The sequence below is a fragment of the Narcine bancroftii genome, chromosome 10 (assembly GCF_036971445.1).
Source record: "Narcine bancroftii isolate sNarBan1 chromosome 10, sNarBan1.hap1, whole genome shotgun sequence".
Taxonomy (NCBI): Eukaryota; Metazoa; Chordata; class Chondrichthyes; order Torpediniformes; family Narcinidae; genus Narcine; species Narcine bancroftii.
The window spans coordinates 69101629-69126380 of NC_091478.1; the positions used below are offsets into that span (position 1 = coordinate 69101629).

At 41.9% G+C, this 24752-nt stretch overlaps 1 protein-coding gene across 2 annotated transcripts in view; it reads left to right on the forward strand.

The window, feature by feature from the left end:
• Positions 1-21700, forward strand: part of LOC138744703 (polycystin-1-like protein 2) — an 84888-nt gene extending 63188 nt beyond the window's left edge. Inside the window, exons 18-30 of one of the 2 annotated variants that reach the window (XM_069901266.1) lie at positions 366-576; positions 1586-1847; positions 6863-6947; positions 9200-9334; positions 9491-9676; positions 9849-10170; positions 10286-10419; positions 12518-12642; positions 12876-13036; positions 13499-13709; positions 15509-15610; positions 18769-18900; positions 21110-21700. In XM_069901266.1, the coding sequence (XP_069757367.1) occupies positions 366-576; positions 1586-1847; positions 6863-6947; positions 9200-9334; positions 9491-9676; positions 9849-10170; positions 10286-10419; positions 12518-12642; positions 12876-13036; positions 13499-13709; positions 15509-15610; positions 18769-18900; positions 21110-21208 (2165 nt within the window). In that variant the 3' untranslated portion in view covers positions 21209-21700. Of the gene's footprint in view, positions 1-365; positions 577-1585; positions 1848-6862; positions 6948-9199; positions 9335-9490; positions 9677-9848; positions 10171-10285; positions 10420-12517; positions 12643-12875; positions 13037-13498; positions 13710-15508; positions 15611-18768; positions 18901-21109 lie in introns of those variants that run through there. The other variant, XM_069901267.1, reaches the window with a different exon arrangement.
• The last annotated feature ends 3052 nt before the right edge of the window (positions 21701-24752 follow it).

The following is a 24752-nucleotide window of genomic DNA, read 5'->3' on the forward strand; positions in this document are numbered from 1 at the left end:
TGTAATTCATGTGTTAATATGTTCTTCATTATTCTCTGTCACCTCTCATCAATCCACCACAGAATAACTGCATCCACACCCCTGAAATGACCTGACACTTAGAGCACTTCTTTTGCTACAACATGTTAAGGAATTAATGTGCTTCAGGAAATTACAAGTTGTAACCTTGGCATTTTCCCTATGGACAGTAGAAACTGTTTTCTGGAGCATAAAGCTGGTACTTCGCTTCATTAATTATTTTTAGTCACATTAGAAGCCACTAATTACTGGTTCAGTTAAATCCAAATGGAAAATATTTGGTCTCAATAGCAGTGCAAGGTCAGAATAGTTTAATGTAAATATAGTTTTAAATGTGATTATTGCAGAAAATCCCACAGCTCTTTTGAAGAATCAAAGACCCAATCTGGAATTATCTCGCCTGTGCACATTATTGGAACAATTGGAAGAGAATTTAAATCAGATGAGTATAAACGCATTCAAGAATCCTTACAGCCAAATGCATGCAGTCGATCAGATGCGGAAAATGACCCATTTCCTGAAAAGCACCCCTCGGTACAAGGATTCATTTAGTGAAAGGTAGAGTCGGCCGAGTTTGTTTTCATTTGTGAAATATTTCCTTAAATCCTGGTGGTCCTCGCAATTAATAAAGTAAATGTTTTACATAGATCTTTATCATTTGGGACAGAGTTTCAGAAGCACAGAAAATGTAGGTCATTAATTCAAATTGGTCAAATGGAGTATTATCTGATTCATGGATATCATAAGTAAAAACAATAAATATAAAATTTGGAATGCAATAATGACTGATATATATTTTGACTGTCAGGTCCCACTTTATAAAGGAACATGCCTGTAGAAATCCTTCCATGCATTATGTTATCCTTTAAATATAGTGCAGAGGAAATTCCTAAGGATTTTTGTTTTGAACTAAGGACTAACCCTGGCAAACGTTTTATTTCGTAGAACTGCATTGTCACTTAACAATTCATCCTTGTTATTAATTGATCTCCTGTGATAATCTGAACTCTGAGGCATAGTCATTCTATTTTGTTGCAAAAATAGAGAGAATGTAACTTAGCCTGCCTGTTAACAAAATGTCAGTAATATTATCTTTACCTCCTTTGGATGCTGAATTCCTCCCACATCTGTGTTTTTACCACAATCACCGTGTCATCTGCAGACTTTTGTGTTTCACCCCAAAGGCATTTCAAACCCCCCCTTTGTCATCTCACTTATTTCATATGTTCTTTACAAAGTTTCAGGTCAGGGTACAAGGGCTGTGCTGAAAAGCCCGTGAAATGGAATGGAAATACTGATCCGCCATGATCTGATGGGTCAGTGAAGCAGAATCACAGCTCTCTCCATGACCATGTGGTTTCATTTCTGATCCAAAGTCATTTTGATTCCTTGCAGCTGATCCAGTATCACCAAAATTCATGAAAATATTTACCACCAATTCAGAAAATCTCCTTATGATGTAGAGTTTAAAAAAAACATGTGTCCCCATGTAAGATATTTTGGTTTTACATTTCTACGATTGAAGTGAAAATGTAATTTCATTGTACTAAGCTGTTTTTAATGACAGGGTTACCACGACTACCTGGGAAGGATTGAACAAGCTGTCATCTCGTCCTGATCAAGAGGACAAAAGTAAACAAAGGGGCTTTAATGGGCTGCCCTGGTGGTTTGTCTACATTGCTTGGTTCTTCGTGATGGTAACGAGTGCTACGTCTGCCTTCTTCACCATGTTATATGGGCTAGCATACGGCAAAGTCCAATCAATCAAGTGGTTAATCTCCATGGCTACCTCTTTGTTTCAAAGTATGTTTATTCTTCAGCCAGTAAAGGTAATATAAGAGGCCTGAAGAGAAGGGTTGAAATTATAATGTTATTAGCATTAGCATAAATATAATTAGCATAAAAATTAAACTGCATGAGATGTGAATAACAACCAGTGAAAAGTAGCTTATTGAAAGGCTTTAGCATGCATCAATTTGATCTAAGTCAAGAGTTGTAATCAGACTATTCGCACTTTGCAAGTCTGATAAATTAGCTGGTTTTTAGATGTGAGATTGCCCTTTCAAATCCCACTGGAGCATTTTTAAGGAACCAGCCTATGTCGATGATATTGCAATGTTGGAATTAAATATTTAGAGATGCCAGAAATCAGAGCACAGCAATGCTGGAGGAACTCAGCTGGTCATGCAGCATCCATAGGAGATAAAGATGTAAAACACATGTTTCAGACTTGAGCCTTTCATCATTTTGTGTTCTTACTACAATCACATAATCTGTAGAGTTCTGTGCTTCCTTCCTTTAGAGTTGCCAAAGACTTTCAGTGGAACAAAATAAATAAATCATAGAACACTGCAGCACAGAAAACAGGTCATTTGGTCCCTCTAATCTGTGCTGACCATCATCTCCCTAGTCTCACTGTCCTGTACCATAACCCTTCAGGCCTCTTCCATGTACCTATCCAATTTATTCTTAAAACACACGATTGAGCCCACATTCCCACATCAGATGACAACACATTCTACACTCCCACCACTCTGAGTGAAGAATTTCCCCCTAATGTTCCCCTGACCTTCAGTTTAAAACGATGACCTCTCATATTTATCTCCCCCAATCTAAGTGGAAAAAGCCTATTCATATCCACTGTCTATACTTCTCCAAAATCTTGTAAACCTCTATCAAATCTCCCCTTATTCTTCTTCACTCCAAGGAATAAAGTCCTAACCTGCTTAATCTTTTCCTGTAACTCAACTCCTGAAGACCCAGCAACATCCTAGTAAATCTTCTCTGGACTCTTTCAATCTTATTGATATCCTTCCTGTAGTTAGGTGCTCAGAATTGCACACAATACTCCATATTTGGCCTCACCAATGTCTTAAACAACGTCAACATAACATCCCAACTCCTATACTCAATATTTAAATTTATAAAGGCTCAGATACCAAAAGCTTTCTTTATATCCCTGTGCACCTTTGACACCACCTTCAGGGAATAATGTACCTGCATTCCCAGATCTCTCTGCTCCTCTGCACTCCTCAGTGCCCTATCATTAACTGTATATCTCCTACCTTGGTTTTCCCTTCCAAAATAGACCACCTCACACTTGTCTACATTAAAGTCCATCTGTCATTTTTTTTGGCCTATTCTCCTAGCTGGTCCAGATCCCTCTGCAAGCATTGAAAATCTTCCTCACTGTCCACAACACCTCCTATCTTTGTGATATTAGCAAACTTGCTGATCTAATTCACTACATTATCATCCAGATCATTGAAACAACAATGGTCCCAACACAGATCTCTGAGGCACACCATTAGTCACAAGCCTCCAATCTGAGAAGCACCCATCCACTACCACCCTCTCTCTTCTGTCACATAGCCAATTTTGAATCCAGTTTACAACCTCTCCTTGAATACCCAGTGTCTGAACCTTCTGAACTAACCTCCCATGTAGAACCTTGTCAAAGACTTTACTAAAGTCCATGTAGACAACATCCACAGCCCTTCCCTCATCTACCTTACTGGTAATCTCCTCAAAAAACTCTACAAGATTAATTAAACACGACCTACCACACACAAAGTCATGCTGACTGTCCTTAATCAGCCCATGGCTGTCCAAATACCTATATATCCTGTCTCTCAGAATTCACACCAACATTTTACCTGCCACTGACATCAGGCTTACCGACCTATAATTACCTGGTTTATTTTTGGAGCTACCCTCCAATTTTCTGGGACCTCACCCATGGCCAAGGACATTTTGAATATATCAGCCAGGGCCCCTGAGATCTCTACACTTCAAGATCTGAGGGAATATCATTTCCACCCCAGGTGATTTATCTACCTTTATTCACTGTAAGGCAGCAAGCACCTATTCCACCCTAATCTCCATCTGTTTCATGGCTCTTCTGTTTGTTACCATTCCTTCCCTATACACTATACCAGTTTTCTGAGTAAATATTGATGCAAAAAAAAGTTTATGATCTCCCCCTTTGCATGAAGCTCCACACGTAGTCGACCTCTCTGTCCCTCTTGGGGACTAATTTTGTCCCTTACTATCCTCTTCCTCTTAATATACTTCTAGAAACTCTTTCGGTTTACCTTAATATTATCTGCCAAAGCAACCTCATGTCTTCTTTTTGCCTTCTGATTTCTTTTTTAGTGTTTTCTTGCTTTTTTTGTGCTCTTCAAATACCTCATTAGCTCCTTGTTGCCTATACTTGCATTACCCTTTTTTTCTTAACCAGATCGCCAATATTTCTTGAGAACCAGGGTTCCCTATGCCTGGCAACTCTGCTTTTAATCATAACAGGAACACTCGGCACTGTCACAATTTCTCCCTTGAAGGCCATCCACTTACCTATCACACCCTTGCCACAAAACAACATATTGTAATCCACTCTTTCTAGATCCTTTCTCATTTCCACAACATTTGTGTTCCTCCAGTTTAGAATACCAACATGATGACCAGAATTATCCTTTTCCATAAATAACTTGAAGCTAATGACATTATGGTCATTGGACCCAGAATGTTCACCTACACACACATCTGTCACCTGATCTGTCTTGTTCTCTAATAGTAGATCAAGTCCTGTCTCCTCTCTCATTGGTACCTCTGTGTGTTGATTTAGAAAACTTTCCCGAACGTATTTCACAGACTCCAAACCATCCTGCCCTTTTACAGTACGGGAGTCCCAGTCAATATGTGGGAAGTCTAAAATCTCCCACTATCACAACATTCTGCTGCTTCCATCAGTCTGCCATCTCTCTACAGATTTGCTCCTCCAATTCTCTGACTATTGGGTGGACTATAATACAGCCCTATTAGTGTGGGCACACCTTCCCCATTCCTCAACTTCATCTCTATGGCCTCTGTAGACAAGTCCTCCTGGCTGTCCTGACTTCACAAAGCTGAGATATTTTTCCCTGACTAGCAATGCCACTCCTCCCCCTTTCATCCCTCCCTCTCTATCACGCCTGAAGCAACGGAATCTCGGAACATTAAGATGCCTGTCCTGCCCCTCCTGCAGTCAAGTCTCAATATCATAATCCCACATGTCAATCCATGCCCTAAGCTCATCATCCTTTCTAACAATACTTCTTGAATTAAAATAAACACACCAAAGAAAATTTCTGTCACATACAAATCTTTGATTTCTGTCTAGACATGAAGCCCTCGCATGATCTTTAGCCTCCTCCTTCTCGCTAATTGCTTTAACAAACTGGTTCCCCTCCCCCTGCAAATCTAGTTTAAAACCATCGGGACAAGACTAACAAACCTACCCACAGGATATTCATCCCCTTCCAGTTCAGATCCCACCTTCCCTGGAACACAGCCCAGTGATCTAGAAACTTGAGGCCCTCTCTCTTATACCATATCTCCAGCCACGTGTTAAGCTGCCTTCTCCTCCTATTCCTCATCTCTCTAGCATGTGGCATGGGAAGCAATCCAGAGATCACTACACCTGTAGATACTATTCCATCTAGCACTGAACTCCCTGAACTCTCCTTGCAGGACCTCCTCACCCTTTTTACCTATGTCATTGGTCCCTACATGGACCACGACATCAGGCTGATCACCCTCCAACCTAAGAGTGTCATGAACCCGATCTGAGATATCCCATACCCTGGCACCAGGGAGACCACATACCATCCAGGATTCCTGATTTCCACAAAACCTCTCATCTGCCTTTCCAACTATATTGAATCCCCTATCATTACGGTTTCTTTTCCCCCTTCCCTTCTTAGCCACAGGTCTCTGGACTCCATGCTAGAGACCTGATTGCCATAGCTTGTACCCCATTGGACATCCCCCTCAATAGTATTCAAAACTAACCCAACTACCCTCTACCCATTTCCTAGGTGTAATCGTGTCCCTATTGTAGAGCGTGTCGAAAGAACCAAAGACTTGTTGATCCAAACCGAGGCTTTTATTAACTAAAAGACTGGAGCATATCACATGTAGGTTGGTCAGTCCAGAATGACCTGGTCTGGCTAGGAGCAATCCTTTAAGACCTGCCAGTAGGTGTGGCTATGCTCTCAACCAATCACAGTCATCCTACACTACAATCTGTACATATACACATTGGTGATAGAATCTGTACTATCACACCTATAATCACATCCTCTACCTCCCGAATGCTCTGGTTTATCCAGCGCCTACTCCAAAGCCTCAGCACAGCTTGTCAGGAGCGTCAGCTGGATATTACCAACTTCCCTAAAAATCCACATCATACAAGAGGAGTATTCCACTGCCCTGGGCTCCATTCCTATACTTGCTCTCTCTCTCTCTATCCCGTGCTCTTCACCCAGCTCTCTATCACCACCACACCCCCTCTCTACCTACTTATGCTGGTGGTGTGGCTCCTGAAGAAGGCAAAAAAACCAAAGGGAAAACCCTGAAGTCAATTACAGGGGAAAAAACTTTGGAAAATTCCTCCCCAACTCCCTAGTGGCAATCGAGCAAAGCTCCAGGAGATCACTGAAAATAGTGATACATCACCAACAAAACTCTTTCTAACTATTATGCTCTACAACAACATTATACTGGGTCTCGCTGGCCTGGACTTCACTCTGCGGCTACTGCTCCTCCACCGGGGCCCCACTAGGCCTGGGCTCTGCACCCTCTTCTCACGCAGACCACTCAACTCCACCTCGTAATGCTGCTCACCTCCGCTGCCGCTATTGTTGTTAAAGTAGTGAGTAAAATGCTCTGCATTAAGAAAATTATAACGTCTAAAAATGAAATTCTCACTTAAGTAAATACACGTACTTAATTTCTGTTTAAAAACATGACATTTTATTTCCCTTGTATGTTTTTCATTCCATTTGCTGAATTTTTTGCCTTGAAGGTTCTTTGCACTGCTGCCTTTATTGCATTGTTTGTGAGAAAGGTGGATCATTATGATGGCGAAGAGACATTCCACTTGACGACAGGTACATCTGCAATTTTTAGTGTAATCCATGATGAACTCATACAGACATCCTTCTTAATGTAGGAGGAAGCCACTTTGGCATCTATTAAAAGTTGGGTGTTATAGCATTGCAGAAAAAAAATGGCATGTATTTGGGTAGTAATCTCTAAGCACTTTGTTGGAACAAAATAGGATTTTGGAAAGGCAGATGTTTTTATCCAGGGGGAGGGGAGGTTGGGGAGTGCACAGGCAGACTCTATTGGAAAAGAGAGAATGTCAGAGAAGAAAGAAATTTTAGTTTTCCTTTCTGTTGTTGTTAAAATTGGGAGGTAAAGCTCTACATTAAGAAAATTTGCAATGTCAGCTTTCCTGGAATCTAAGAATGGAAGTTTTGCAGTTAGTGGTTAGCAGTTTGGTGGAAGGATGGAGCTGTCAGATGGAGGTCAGAACCCGTTGAACTTGGTGGTGTGATGAGAGTCGATGGGAAAGGAAGTGAGGATGCTGGTTGGCCTTGCGCGGAGCTCACAGGCACATGACCAGCTTGCTTTGAAGGACAAGAATGGTGACGTGTGCAAAGCAGCAGGAGTTGACTCATACCATCTCGATTATAGAGGTATTCATAAGAACTTGTTGGAAGTGGAAGAGCCAAAAGAGAGGTTGAAGAAAATGATAGTTAGAGGACAAAAGCAGAGAGTTCAGCATTACTGTTTTAAATGATCTTTGGTAGTGATTTTTGACAGGGAAGAGTGGGGCTGGATATTGAATGAATATCAGATGTACTCAGAATTTCCCGTGATGATTGACATTAAACTGCGTAAAAGAAAATAATGCTTTAAATTTGTATTGAAAATTGCTCATTCCTAATTAGTTAAAATCTGCTTTGTATAGAAATTCGTCCAAACTTTGGTAGGAATGTGAATCCTGCAGGGTTCAATTAGAAATTGCCCATTGATGCCTGGCATCTTGGGTATAGCACTGAAAATCTGAAGGCCATTCACAGTCCCCGACACTACCTCCAATGGAAGTCTGAGGTTTCAATTAGTGCAGCTGAATGGACATTCTACACTCATTAATAAAGATCTCCAAACCTCAAAGAGAACTCCCTTGTCCCTCACGACACTGCTGGATGTGTTGTGTGCTGCTGTTTTGCATTCCACTAGCTGTGAGTTTGGAGGAGAGGAGGGACCGTCCTTCCTCCATCACCAATCTGGATCAAAGATTGCAGCATCAATGCCATAGTATACCCTGGACTCGTAACCAGTGTTCGGGATCATTGACCAGAGGTGTGAGTTTGAATTCCTGCCTGCAGCTTGTTGATGAGTTGGAGAGATACTGGGTAGTCTTTTGAAACAAGGGGAAAGAAGAAGTGGTGGTTGAATTGTTTCGAGTGAAATCTGACAGAGGAATGATGAGACAAAATATGTCAAAGAGCGTGCTCCCACAAATGGTACTGCACTGAACTAGCATCAGCACAAACCCACAAGCACTCAAGCACACACCATAACACCACTCAGGGCGTGTGTGTGTGTACCCACTCCCCCCACACAGACACACCACCTGCACACACACACACACACACACCACTCAGTATGCACGTGCATAACAAGCTATACATCATTCATCCTGCATGCACACTCCATAACACCACTCAGCGTGCACACGCACAAACACGTATGTACATGCGCACACGACCATAACACCGTTTAGCGTATACACACACACACACACACACCTTCTCCCTACAACATAAATCACACAGATACTCAATAGCAGCCACTTTACACTCCACATTGCTTCCTCCCTTCTCAGCAACACACAGTCGACAGTCAGTCTGCAGATGTGAAAGCTCTTTATGTGAGGTGCAGCTGCAGTGTATGGAAACCTGCTCCAATGTGAGACACCATTGTATTGCTTAAAGTGGAAATGCATGACTATGTTTCTTGCAACACTCTAATTGTTGGGTTTTGTCCAAGGAATTGTGTCACTTCATTCACACCCTGCCCATCCAATGCCTGGTGTGCACATTGTGTTTGCAAATGCCTGCTTAAATGTCTGGAGAGCCTCAATTCTTGGAGTGTCCCCAGTTTCTGGGCAAAGCCACTTTACAATGATGTCACTCTATTGAATACCATTGATCCCATCTCAAGAATGACCAGAATGTAAACTAATAATGTATAAATGTGGAATCAAATAACATTTTCCAATGTGTTCTCACCTTGAATGGCCAGCCTTGATCTTTTCACATGCTTAAAAAGGATTTTTTTTAATTCAAAGGAACTCGTGCAAATGTTTTATTGGCAAATCGAAACAGTAAAATCTACCATCCACCACCAGTTCAATTTGTAGAACACATAAAAGAGAGGAAAAGAAAGGAGAAGAAAATGTATGCTCGGATCCAGGAAATTCTGGGTATGATTTTTCTATTCCATACAAACATGTAAAGAACAACGTCGGCCTATTGGCTGATTTTGGCTGGCATCGTTATCACTGACGCTTTCGTAACAACATTTACAAACTGAAACTTTTCTCATCTTACTGTTCTGATGTGCATTTTTTATTTTTCAGTTCATTTGGTGTTTCTCTCCTTGTTGCTAACTGTTGCTTACGGAGAACAAAATCACAACTCATTTCACCTCAACAGCATCATTAACCAGACATTTGCTCCTTCGTTCAGTCATATCCAAAGCATCAATGATTTTTACTTCTGGGCCAACACACTGTTACTGCCCAAACTATATGGAAGTTATAAAGGTAAGCATATTCTATTTGAATTCTTGCTGTCAAAGATTGCAGGAAAAATTGCAGTTTAATCCCATCTTCATGAGTATCAATTGTCGTTTTTCAAGTGTAATTTGATGATGTTCCTTCCAGAAATCCAAAATGAACCCCATCCAAGAAATAACACCTCTGATTTTGTTGCCAGGATTTTTAACAGATGGCTACTCAAAACTACTTGGAAGTCCTCGCATTCAACAGCTGAGAGTAAAACAACACGCTTGTCCTGCATTGAAAGTATTAAAGAGTTTTGTAAAACAATGTGAGGTACCATATTCTTATGATGAGGAGGATATGTCAAATTATGGTGAGCGGTGGACAAGTAACGTATCAGGACAGGATTCCAATCTCCATTACGTCTGGCGATACCAATCAAATTTACAGCAGTATCCATTCTGGAGAAAACTTGCATTGTACCGCGGAAGTGGTTACGTGGTTGACCTGACCACAGAAATGGAGAATGCATCCAGGTAAATCAGACTTTCGGCAGATATACTTTCCTTGAGGCTGTCTGTTTGTTCACTTCTGAATAAAAGTAAAATAGCTTTGGTTTTACAATACTTTTTAATCTGATTTATCCTGCAGGATTGTTAAATACTTAGCTGAAAGCAATTGGATAGACAGTTACTCAAGGGCCGTCTTTGTTGAGTTCACAGTGTATAATGCGAATGTAAATCTGTTCTGTGTGATTGTACAGACATTGGAAACCAATGGCATGGGTAAGGAATCATATGAAATTAGTTGCTTGCTTTATGATCAAAGCCAGAACTATAGCCAGTTCTGTTTGGACTTTCCTTACTTTGTATAAGTATGTTGTTGCAAGCTTTTCTTGTGGTGAATCTGGCTAGGAACAACTCAAATGAACATTGGATGATGTTTCTCTTTCTCATATTATTATTGCAACATGATTTCACAATCATTCACTGAACATCACAGCACAGTACAGGCCCTTCAGTCCACGATGTTATGCTGACATATATATACCTACCAAAAAAATTAAATCCTCCCTCCCTCCCTCATAACCCTTTAATTTTCTTTCATCCATGTGCCTGTCTAAGAATCTCTTAAGTACCCGTATTCTTCCAACCTCTACCACCACTCCTGGCAATGCATTCTAGGTACACACAACTCCCTGGTTTAAAAAAAAATGTCCCTGACGTCTCCCCTAAACTTTCCTCCGTTCATTTTGTACCGTTGTCCTCTAGTGTTTCCTACTCTCACCATGGAAAAAAGGTACTAGTTGTCTACCTCATGTATGCCTCTCGTAATCTTGTAGACCTCTATTAAATCACCTCTCATCTTTCTTTGCTTCAAAGAGAAAAGCCTCATCTCTGCTAACCTTGCCTCATAGGCATATTTTCCAATCCAGGCAACATCCTGGTAAATCTCCATAGCTTCACATCCTTCCTGTAATGAGGTGATGAGAACTGAGCACAATATTCTAAGATTAGCTTCACCAGAGATTTGTAGATCTGCAACATTACCTCAAGTCTCCTGAACTCCATCTCCCGACTAATGAAGCCCAGCATATCATAGGCCACCTTAACTAACCTATCCACCTGCACGACACCCTTGAGATCTATGGATTTGGACCCCAAAGTCCCTCTGTTCTTCCACACTGTTAAGTATCCTTCCATTGACCATATAGTCCTCCTTCCAGTTTGACCTTCCAAAATGCATCACCTCACACTTATCCAGATTAAACTCCATATGCCACTTTTCCATCTCACACTTATCTAGATTGAGCTCCATCTGCCACTTTTCTGCTCAACTCTTCATCTTGTTGTAACCTAAAACAACATTCAACACTATTCACAATACCTCCAGCCTTTGTTTCATCCACAAACTTACTGACCAATCCTTCTAGGTCCACGTCATTTGGAAACCAAAGCTATTTTACTTTTATGCAGAACTCCACTCGTCACTGACTTCTAGGCAATATTTTCTGTCCACTACTGCTTTCTACAAGCAAGCCAACTCTGAATTCACACAGCCAAGGTTCAATAGATCCCACGTGTCATGACTTTGTGAGTGAATCTCCCATTGAGGCCTTGTCAAATGTGTTACTAAAATCCAAGTACACCACATCTATCATCCTACCTTCATAATTCTTTTGTTATCTCCTCAATTAGGCTTGTGAGGTACAATCTTCCCCTCACAAAGCCATGCTGACTATCTCTGAGAAGACTGTACTTCTCCAAATGCTCGTAAATCCTGACCTTAAGAATTCTCCCCAATTGTTTGCCCACCACTGATGTAAGACTCACTGATCTATAATTCCCAGGACTCTCCTTATTACCTTTTTTAAACAAGGGGACAACATTTGCCATTCTCCAATCTTCCAGCACTTCCCCTGTGGATGCAAAGATGATTGCTAATGCTCCAGCAATTTCTGCCCTCCCTTCCTATAACAACTTGATATATATCTGGTCTGGTCCCAGGGACTTAACAATCCTAATGTTTTTAAGAAGATCCAGCAATTCCACTTTCTTGATTTCAACATAGTCCAGCACACAAGCCTGTTCTATTCTGACCTCACTGTGACCAAGGTCCTTTTCTTTGGTAGCAGCCAATTCTATCCAGTTAAACCCATGTTCCCCAATTACACCCAAATATACTTGGGGATGTTCAAAAGATAGCCTTTCAGAATCGCATGTTTTACAGCTGATGTTACAACACTAGAGCAGGTATTAGTCAAGTTAAAGATAAAACAAAACAACCAGAATTAAATTTTATTTTTATTGCAAATGCTGAACATGCCATTTATCTCTCTGCTAGTGTCTTTATATCTCTGTCTGTTTTAATTTATTTATTCAGGAGCCTTTACAACTTCTACTGATCTGGAAAGCATGCAATTGTCCCTTAACCAGGATATTACAATTCTGTTCTCTGCAGTAAAGGTTGCATACATGCTGTTCATTGTTTATCACATGGTGCTACAGGTAACTACAAAATGTTTATGGAACTAACCCAATAAAACAGGTGACTTTTGTTCGAGATGTCAGCCTTTGTGAAAATAGACGTGAAGGAAATGTGTCGAAGATACTGATATAAATTAAACCACATTAGCCAGATTTTCACTTCCAAATTGGTAAACTATCAAAACTATTTAAGCTTCATCGTTTGCATATTTTTCACTTGCACAAGAATATAAATGTGCCTTTTTTTTCCCCAGGTAAAACTTCTGAAAAAGCAGAGCTGGAAGTATTTCATGGAGAAAGCTAATCTGATGGAACTGTCCATCATTCTGTGCAGCTGGAGTGGATTTGCATTGATTCTGAAACGAATATTGCTCGAAAGGGGAACTCTAGATCTTTATCTTAAAAATCCTCAAAGGTACTTCAACAATAAATCTTTAGTTCCTCCAACATATTTCTATCCTTGACATTATGGTTTGAGATAATTGTGGGAAACAATGTTAGTGTAGCGGTAAACGAGACGCTCTTACACAGTGCCAGCAACCGGGGTTCAAATCCAGCGCTGTCTGTAAAATGTTCGTACGTTGTCTGTGTGGGTTTCCTCCGGTTTCCTCCCGCCCTTCAAAACGTGCGGGGTTGAGGTCAACTGGGTCCTACTGGGCGGCACAGGCTCATAGGTCGGAAGGGCCTGTTACCATGCTGTATGTCGAAATTAAATTAAAGGAATGATTTTTTTTTACGTTTGGGCCTTTATAAATTTTCTTTTTAACTGAATTTGTATGTGAAAATTGTATATGTTGTAGGTGCTGGAGATGCCTACGTTCTGTTGCACAGTCTTCCCTTATCATTCAGCAACCTTTCACATCTATTTTTTCTGCAGTCATATTAACTTCCATGGGCTGGCTGTCATTAATTCAGCATTTAATTACTCCGTCTCTCTGTTGGTGGCACTGAACACTGTGAAGCTCTGGAGTCTGTTGGATCTGTACCCAAAGATGTATCTACTCACATCTGCGGTGCAGAGAGCCTGGAAGGAACTCAGAAGTTTATTTTTTATTATAGGACTATTGCTTGTGGCTTACTCTAGTGTGGTAAGAACCTATTATGACTGTGAAGTAGTTATGATTAATGTTGTATTGCATTTGTAATGGTTCAGGAATTAGAAATGTGTCTGGGTGCAGTCTGGGTGCAGTAAATGAACCTGGATTGTTTCAAGTGGCTGTAGCCAAAATTAGCAAGTGTCCAAATCTCATTTTGTTCTCCTGAGGCCCACATTATCAATGGTGCCAGTATCCAGTCAATGCTGTTCTTTCTACGTGACTTCATAAGTAGCTAAACATTCTGAACATATCACAAAACTCCACTAAGATTTTGTTTCTTTTTTTTTGTTGTCCCTTGTGACCATAATCCCACCTCCATAGCTTGTTGGAGCACATAGGCTGCATGACAATCTGGTAGGAGGACATCAATATCCTTGAGTGTAAATATCTGCAAAAGGTAGTGGACATAGCCAGGACATCACAGACAAAAACCTCTCCACCATCGAGAACATCTACAGGGTACACTGCTGTCGGAGAGCAGCAGCAATCATCAAAGATCCGTGCCACCCAGCACACACTCTGTTCTCGCTGCTGCCATCAGGAAAGAGGTATCGGTGCCACAAGATTCACACCACCAGGTTCAGGAACAGCTGCTACCCCTCCACCATCAGACTCCTCAACGACAAACTCAATCAGGGACTCATTTAAGGACTCTTACTTGTGCACTTTATTGGGTTTTTTTAACCTCTCAGTTTTACATTTATTTGTTTACATATATACTCAATGTACAGTTTTTGGTTTGCATTATCAATAAGTGGTAATTCTGCCTTGCCCACAGGAAAAAGATTCTCAGGGTTGTATGTGATGTCATGTATACACTCTGACAATAAATCTGAAATCTGTTAAGAGGCTGAGGAATATTTCGAGACTACCTTGAGCCCTTAAAGAGATTTTCCCCTCTTTCAGTTGGAGTGAGGTGTAAATGTTTTTCTGTTGTCCAGGAGGTTTAAACCACAAAAAGGTTGAATCCATGCAAGGAGGTTACATTAATTATAGAAATAACTTGTAAAGTTGCACCTACTTGGTTGTGTTTGGGGGTTGAAGCTTGAAGTTCTGCCACATACTGTTCATTCCTGAAGTTTCATTGGGGTTCTATGACACGTACTGATAATTTAGGGGAAAAAATATCATTTATAATATGAGTCAATACACTCTAATACTAAACAAAAAATGGAATATTTGAATTAATTGTACAAAATACCAAAAGAATATAGCTGGTTCACCAGAAGTAAAAAAGGAATAGACAATAAAAAGATGTAAATATTTCCACTCTAGCCAGTGGTCAGGATAATTCGCCCATTTCACTAGTGACAGGAAAACTGAAGCACTGAATCGGGGTTATCTCGCATAGGCCCAAATTCAAAAAAATGTTGGGTACATTTAGATGGACGCCTGAATGGTGAACATTCAGCTAACAGATAGTTCTAGCCGGTTAAGGTCTTGTTATGGGACTTCATTGGTACAGAAATGTAAACTTTGTCAAAATTGTTATTGATGTTAACGTACTGGTGGGGACTCAGCACCTACAGAGAGAAGTGTCAGGCCAGGAACCTTGGGTCACGAACCAGCAGTTCTTGTGTTTCTATATTGATACAACGGATTCAGTTTAGCAGTAGAAGTTAAACTATATTAGGGAGACATCAAAATTCACATACATTGTCAGAGCACATACAACCCTGACATTCTTTTTCCTGTGGGCCAGGCAGAATTTCTGTACTCTTAGTGCAGAAAAAAGCTACTGGACCAAAGATACTTAACTAATCTGATTTTTTTTTTAAAATATGCTGCAGTCCTATGTGCTGTTTGGCCCATACTTATCGTCGTATGCTACATTCTTCAAGGCAGCTTTATCGATGCTCAGTTTCCAGTTAGGACACTCCAGTCCTAGTGAGGTAAGGTATTTTGGAATGAATGAAGTTTACTGAGCATTTCTCATCAAATGTTCAGTCTGGGACAACTGTTAATGCCTGGGCCAGGAACTGAACAGAAGCTGGCACTCGTATCTGGTGCCTTAAAAAGGATTCCCGTCGATGAATTAACTGTGACTGCACTGCCCGTGCATTTTACTGGCTGTGTCAATCTTAAACCCACAGAAAGATTTGCTACATTGCTCACTTTAAATCTTGGGTCGAGGAATAAATCCCAGTGGACCTGGGATATAAATCAGAGTGAATAGTCTGTCCACAATGTGGTGATATGTAATTACACCACTAGGTCACCAGGGGTCATCCTTGTATATAAAGCAGTCCAGAGCTACAGTCGAGCCTTCCAGGTTCGTCTTGCAGAGAGACAAGGCCTCTTCGTGTACATATTAGTTTATTAAAGCTGTCTCATACTCGCACTAACCCCAATAGTACCGGGGCACAGAGGTGAGGGAGTACGAGTAATTTGAACCCTTTGTATTTTGTGCCCTGGATTTCCAGAGTAACCCCGCAAAACTGTTTTACCTCAGCCGCAAGGCTGCTGGCTGCTAACAGGATCTGGTGTTCACTCGGGCATGTGGGGAATGCAAGGCGGTTGACTAACCCCTGGTCAATAAAACTTTCAGTGCTTCCACTATCTATTAAGCAATTTACCCTCACATCATTTATTTTGATGCACACAGTGGTATCAGATAAATTGTGTGGACTCGCCTGATTCATGCGTAGGGAAGCAAGTCTGGCGTGGCCTTCATGTCCTTCCATCCAGTAGTACTCGGCATCATATTCATCTCCTGAAGATTGTGTCCTTTGGTTTGTAGCATTTGTCCAAGATGGCCGGCTGCACATGGCATTCTTCTTCTTCTGTTTGTCTGTGGAGAAAGAAGAGCTTTCCCGCCTCTCATTAGCATGAGAATGGGCCTTGGCTGTGGCCTTGGGGGTTCTGCAGAGTTTTGCATAATGCCCATGTTTTCCGCAGTCGGAACAGACATTTTCTCTGGCAGGGCAGAGGGCTCTGGGGTGCTTTCTTTGTCCACAGAAAAAGCACTTGGGACCTTCAAGATGTGCTGCTGCTGCTGTGAATTCCTGTGAGGCAGGATACTTCTCTTTTCGGGGCTAGAGAGTCCAACAGTGTGACGTTTGTCCCAGCCCCAGGGTCCTGTGTGTACTCCTCCAATTCTTTCCTGGTGTTTTCTAAAGCTTCTGCAATAGTCTCTGCCTTATCTAGCCCCACCATTCCTTTCTCCAGCAATCGATGTCTCCTCTCAGTGGACCATATGCCCGCAACAATTCTGTCCCAAATAAGGTCTTCTGCATACTCCTGAGCTGATACTGTTTAAAGTTGCAGCCTCTCGCCAGGTCTTTCAGAGAGACTCCCCTACTTGTGACCTGGTCATGAGCCTGTACCGGGAGTGGAGTTCACTATGCCCCTTACTGTAATGCCTCTGTAAAGTGCTCATTGCCTCTGGGTAGGACCTGGCATCCTGTATAAGGGAGTAAGGGTGGTCTCCCAGTTGCGCTAACAGCAGCATTAATAGCTCTTTATCTAATGCCTCAGTACTCTCCACGTAATTCAGAAAGCATCTCTGCCAGCGGCCGAAGTTCGTGCCGGCTCCCGGATTTCTGGGGTCGAGCTCCAGTCTGTCTGGTCACAGCACATGGCTAAGCCGCAGTCTCTGGTCCCTTAGGTGTAGCAAGGGTGGACCCTGGGGTACTGGGAGCCACTGGTAGAGCCTCTGTGGGGCTTGTGTCTGCTGGAGGAGTCTCTGGCTTTGGGATTTTTGCAGCGGGTTTAGGGGGATCCCAGCGGTAGCATCAGGTCTCCGTGGTACTGGGGAAACTGCTGCAGGGGGAGTGACGGTAGAGGTGTCTGCTTTCCTTGGCTCTGGAGTGGTTGGGAATTCTGCACATACATGGCAATCGGGAGCATGATTTCTGGAGATCCTTCCACCCACGCTTGTAGTGGCCCCTTTCTGATTGGACCGGGGTTTAGGTCGGCGGCGCCTGTACCGGCGAACCCATGGGCGGGCAGGGCTCTTGGCCATTTCTTACCTGCCCTATCGTATTTCTATGGTCTTTCCCGCATTACACCACAATTTCAGTACAGGGGTCCCTTGCTGTCTCTTTCCTCGGATGCACGTGCATGCTAGTCATCCTCGGAAGAGTCTCCAGGTGGTCGGGAATGCGCATTGGAGCAGAAGCAGCTTCCATCCTAGTAGCTATCATATTAATTTATCAAATTGTACTGACAATAACTACACCAGCAGACAGCTTTAATAAACTAATATGTACTCTGAGGGTTTGTCTCTCTGCAAGACGAACCTGGAAGGTTAGACTGTAGCTCTGAAGTGCTTTATATACAAGGTCACCGGGATGACCCCTGGTGACCTCGTGGTGTTATTACACTTGCTGGAATTCATACCTAGAAGATCTTGTGCTTCACAGTTGCCTCTGCCAAAAATTATAACTCTTTGTCAGATGGTTGCAGTTCCGATCTGATTGGGTAAATAAATGTTTATGCTTTTATTGAAGAACTAATCGATTTAATAGCATTAAGAGACTTGGGGAAAGCTATGAACATTGATCTAGCAAAACGTCCACTTCCTCCAAGCCCAGAAATGAAGGTATATTCAATACATTAGAGTAATGCCTTGAGATTGGCTTCTAGTGGTAAATGAAAATAGTTAGCGCTGTTTGCCTGGTAGCGCATAGACAATATTTGCAATGAGGACTCCAAGCAGCTTATAACTGGTTAGCCCTGGCTGGGGTTTCTTCAGTAGAATTTCACAAACTCTTATCTCCATGAGCTAAATTCTTTATCTGACAATATGGTAAATCAGGCTCCCAAAGTCAGAAATTGGGAAAGAGGAATGCCTTTTCTCTGACTACCAATGTCCCTGTTGAACTAATTAGCAACTATCTTGAACCTGATCATTCAGCTGTTATCTTCTATTTTCAAATGTAGTAGTTTCCAGGCAAGGAGACATCTCCCAGAATGAAACCATAATCCCTCCACTCTGACTGAATGTTGCCTGATAGTTACCCTACTTGTAAACTACTGGATCACATTGCCAGATGAAATTAATTCCTGCTTTTCTAACTGGCTTTTCATGCTTTTTCCCTACCTCCAGATGATGGAAGTTAATCCTGTTGCTGGTGCAATAATCTTTACTACCTCCATTGTCTGCATGACCTTCTTGGTTTTAAATCTTGTCCTTTCATTGCTTCTGCTGACCTTCACACTGGAACGACATTCTCCAACAGTAGGTGAACGTTTTCTTGCATCCAGTCATGAATGTTGGTCATTTAGTGAGATTGAAATATTTCCTGATAGTTTGTCGATGAAGAGAGGGATGTAGATCAATTTCAGATTTACTCTTGCAAAAAGATGAGACAAATAGTGGCCCCTTGAATGTCAGTATTTTAATTGAGGTGCTAAGGATGATTTGAGGTATACGCCATGGTCCATTCTGAATTAATTGGTTTCTGGAATGGTTGAGGAGGGTCTGGGATCAGTGGAAATTAAACATCACTTCAAAATCTTTGCTAGCTCTCAGACCAGTATTTCAGATAAAATTACAAGGATTCACCAGCTTGTGGCCTGTGGAGCTGATTCCTCCGGTTCAACGTCATGTCATCAAAATAAATCAGGAGTATGTCCATGAGCTCGGGCAGATTCTGGACATGCAGTCACAAAGTTCAATGGAAACTGGTACCGATCATGGGCATTGGTGGAAGCACTTTATCAAGGGTCATTAAATATAAAGGGTCATTAAATTATGAAATGAATTTTCCCTATCTGGGGCACAGCCTGGAATGGACTGTCAGTGTCCACACGCATCACTGTAAATGGGCTCCATTGGTTTTGTGGCCTTGTGTATAGTAGAACGGGGAACTTCCTTTGTAAGAGCACCTACCACATCCATGCCTCCTTGCTGACCCTACCTGGGAAAGTTGGAGGCTCTAATCCAAACACAGTTGAATTTCATCTGTCAATCAATCCTGGAACTCACAATCTGGGTCTTTCTTTCATTTGTGGCAATTGCTGCCAGATTTAAAATAATCTTCCAAAGCCCCTTGAAAGTCTATATTTATGAGCAATGTGAAACCAGGTATTGACAAGGATATGTTGGTTATGTCCAGTTGCTATGTGACTGGAAATACTGAGACCCGGATGTCATCCAGAGACAAAGGGGGGATTGAAATTTAGTTAATTAAATCAGAATAAAAAGCTGTGTGGTAATGGTTATAAAAGGCTTTCGGGTTCAGAGAAAACCAAGCATGCAGAAAGGTCATTCAAGCTGTATCAAGTCACCACAGTGATTAAAAATAAAGCTGATTAGTTAGCCCTTTCAGTATTGGAAAATTAACAGATCTGTTCCACAGACTGATCAAGCAGCTAGATGTCCTCAGCAGGTCAGATTAGACACCAAGGTGTCTCTATTATATATTCTGCTATCAGCACAGGTTTGCTAGTGGTATCACGATGGATTTCAATAAACAGGATGTTCTGAGAGCCCTTAACATGAATATTTACCTCTCCCTCCTCCACCCACGTCCCCCCCAATTAAATGATATCGTCAAATCTGAGCATGGAAATGCCTTATGGGTTAACATGCACTGTCCCCTCTTGGTTAATTTATGTATCCTTCACCATTTGGCAGAGAAGCAGTAAAGGCAAATGGAGGGTAATAGCTTAATTCATGATCATGAGTTGTTTGGCTGGAAGATTCTCACCATTAACAGCAGATCATTATAATTCCATGGGCCACTATATTGCCACCCTCCACTTTAGTTCAGGAGTACAGCCCATCATTTCAAGGGTAGCTTAGTGATGGCCCAGCCAGCAATGTGCACATCCCATGAATTAAACAAAAATATAGCTGTGATGTGCTGAGGTAGGAGCAAGCAAACACAAAACTCGAAAGACTGTACAACAGGCTTTATTCCTGTAAAAGTCTGAACACCAGTTCATGCCTTGGTGGCTCCCCATGTGACGGGCTTAGGAGGGGCCAGCTCAGGTCTATATTCGGGTTGGTTGATTGACAGCCGGCCAGGTGGAGTCAACCCCCTAGGGGGTCTATTCAGGTCGGATGATTGACAGCCCCTTAGGTGGTCCTGCAGGTACAGAGATCACCTCCTTCAGTCGGCTGATGGTCATATCACCACATTAGCTGTTTGTAAAAATCAATTTGGCCATGATGCCCAGTTCCAAAGTAATTTTGCTCCAGTTAATGAAATTACTAGATTTAGTCAGATAACTAAACAAGAAGAAAAAATCACCAGAGCAAAATGGAAACTGGCATACATCTTGTAGTCATTGCTGCATTTTATAGAAGAGCCCATAATATTTTACCATAAAATTGTTAATGACTGTTTATTGTAATTACATTTATAAAAATCTGATGGATTGTGTGTATTATTAGTATTCTATTTGTATATTTTGAGATCTAATTGGCCTTTATTTTCCAGCCATCTGAAGATCAGGAAGTAATAGATCTACTGTGGGAGAAATTTTGTTGTCACTTTGGAGCTCGCAGAGGTGGGAAATCCTCTCACCTGGAACAATAAAGTTCTAGACCCCGAACATGGCGTTTATAGCTTGCATATGTTCTAGTCAGTTTTATAACATCTTGAAAGAGTTTGTAGACAAATATTCCCTTCTCCCTAATTTTAAACCATGACTATCAACAACAACCTTCCCCACCAAAAAAGACCACTCATCTATTGAAAATGTAGCCATCCAAGCTTATCTACAGTATAATCACAGCAGAAGATTTTAATATGGTATTGATCTACCTGTAGCTCTAGGCATTGGTGTTGTTTAAGGGAAAGACTAGTAAAAATAAGGAAAAATTAATAAGAAAAACTTTTAAATTATAATAGAACTGCTTCTTAAATACCTGCCTGTGGTGTTTGTTTAGCTTGGATACCTGAAACACCAGGCACTTTTACACAATCACTGAACAGCTGAAAATTTCTTCTTCAGTGGTGGTGTAAAAATGTCATAACTAATTTTTAATGCAAATTCCATCATACCCCTATACATTTTCACGGAGTGGCTGCAGTGTAAATTGACCGCAGCCACTCTGTAAGAAACCGGCCTAATGAAGACAACATTCCCCCTCCAACAAACTCCACAGCACAGGAAGCCTGTGTGAAGGTGCCCTAAAAGTGCCTCTGTGTAAATGACAACATCGGGGCACACCAGAGGTAAATATGCTAAATTCTTTCAGAATAATTCCAAAGTTTCTGTGTTTAAAAAAAAATAAAAAAATTCCCACAGATTAGCTTCCCAAAGATTTATGGAATGCCCCAGATTTCTCTCGTTAAAGATGCCAATAAACCAGAACTAATATTTCTGCCAATCACAGAGGCATTCAAAGTGTCTCCCTGTTTCCCTGAAAGAATCTCTTCCAACTTCTGATCAACCCCCTTCATTTCAGCAATCAAATCAAGCCCTCTTCCTCTAATTGAAGGATCAGGGATCTGGTTTTCATTGGACTTCATTTCCTATTCTGTTTCCAGGATGGAGAATTATTGCAATACAACTGTTTTCTCTTGCTATTTGCAAATTTAATGAACAGGAAAAATTTGATCTGCCATTACGTGCAAAAGAATTGTTCAGAGAAATCTCCTGCCTTGTGTCAATTGGCATCTTTACACAGAAACCGGAATTATTCTGGAAATTTTTTTTTAGTGTTCCAATGTGTCCCGATGTGGTTGTTCACACAGCGGCACTTTTACACAGCCTTCCTGTGTTGCGGAGTTTGTTGGAGGAGGAATGTTGTATTTATTAGGCCTGTTTCTTACAGAGTGGCTCCAGTCGTTTTACACTGCAGCTGCTCTGTAAAAATATGTAGGGGTATGGTAGAAAGATTACAGGTTGGAATTTGCATAAAATATTCCATCCCGACATTTTTACACTGCCACCGGAGCAGAAATTTTCCACTGTTCAGTGGCTGTGTAAAAGTGCCCAAATACAAGGTCTCCTCTGAAAAGAAAAGCAATAATTGTGAATTTTGTACCACTGGGGCATGTTCTCAAACAACCCAGATTATGCTTTTGTCTTCCTAGAATATTTGCCAAGGAGTTCCATTACCACGGACCCTTCATCACAGGGGCTTCTGTATTTCAGTGTGTGATTCTTTACCATTTCTATCATCTTGTCACAGGGCACCACTTTTGCATGTTCAGCTTTAAGGAGCATGGGAATGTCATGCATTTGGAATTATGTGAAGCATAACTAATAAAATTTTATGCTCAAAATTCACATTGACAGGTGTGGATTTCAATTTAGAATGAATACCTTGTAATGTTGCAACAATAATGCATGTTCAGCCTTTGGTTCCAGTTGTCTGATGTAAACGCTCTAAAGTATTTTAAACATTACAGCAATAAATCCATTTCAAACAATGCACATAGGTTACAGATTATCCTTTTAGCTCTCAGATGGGTAAACGTGGCATTCGTCTCCTTCAGTAGGATCTAAACAATTGAAGCTTGCTGGATTTCATCAATCCAATGGATTACATCAGTGAAGAATGAACAGTTCAGGTAAGAAATGAACACTATTGTAAAAGTTATTTTAACTATTGATGTACAATCAAGGTTCCTTTTACTGTTACGTAATAATACATTAAAATGTAACATGATATAATTTAACTTTTGCCTGCCATGAGGCATACAAAAAGTCACCATTAGTGTTCCCTTTACAGTACGAAAGAAAGAGAACCAAAAGAGACTCCCTTCAGAGACATTGAGCGATTCGCCTCCTGTGTTCCTGCAGCCACACAGACTCCTGTTCAATTTTTCGGCAACCCGAGATTTGGATCCAATCCTCCGATATGATCAGAAAGCGTTCAATGCCCAAGGCCCTTCGGGAGACCTTCTTGCCCTCAGTACTTCTCGAATCCCAGCTCAGATAACTGGTTCCCATGAGCCAGTCTCTAGCATCCCTCAGCCAATGAGGGTCCCCCCGACCGCGAGCCACCCACAGCTTGGGTGGGCCCCTGAGCCGCTCACTGGTCCACTGCCAGGATCACCATCCTGTAGTGTCTCCTCTGCTTCTCCTTACAATGCTTTTTATGACCAGATATAATGGAATACATGACAGGATCCAATCTATTGTTTATAAATTCATACACGTGGCCATACTCCCTCTCCCTTTCTTTGGCTTGGCTTCGCGGATGAAGATTTATGGAGGGGGTAAATGTCCACGTCAGCTGCAGGCTCGATTGTGGCTGACAAGTCCGATGCAGGACAGGCAGACACGGTTGCAGCGGTTGCAGGGGAAAATTGGTTGGTTGGGGTTGGGTGTTGGGTTTTTCCTCCTTTGTCTTTTGTCAGTGAGGTGGGCTCTGCGGTCTTCTTCAAAGGAGGTTGCTGCCCGCCGAACTGTGAGGCGCCAAGATGCACGGTTTGAGGCGATATCAGCCCACTGGCGGTGGTCAATGTGGCAGGCACCAAGAGATTTCTTTAGGCAGTCCTTGTACCTCTTCTTTGGTGCACCTCTGACACGGTGGCTAGTGGAGAGCTCGCCATATAACACGATCTTGGGAAGGCGATGGTCCTCCATTCTGGAGACGTGACCCACCCAGCGCAGCTGGATCTTCAGCAGCGTGGACTCGATGCTGTCGGCCTCTGCCATCTCGAGTACTTCGATGTTAGGGATGAAGGCGCTCCAATGAATGTTGAGGATGGAGCGGAGACAACGCTGGTGGAAGCGTTCTAGGAGCCGTAGGTGATGCCGGTAGAGGACCCATGATTCAGAGCCGAACAGGAGTGTGGGTATGACAACGGCTCTGTATATGCTTATCTTTGTGTGGTTTTTCAGTTGATTGTTTTTCCAGACTCTTTTGTGTAGTCTTCCAAAGGCGCTATTTGCCTTGGCGAGTCTGTTGTCTATCTCGTTGTCGATCCTTGCATCTGATGAAATGGTGCAGCCGAGATAGGTAAACTGGTTGACCGTTTTGAGTTTTGTGTACCCGATGGAGATGTGGGGGGGCTGGTAGTCATGGTGGGGAGCTGGCTGATGGAGGACCTCAGTTTTCTTCAGGCTGACTTCCAGGCCAAACATTTTGGCAGTTTCCGCAAAACAGGACGTCAAGCGCTG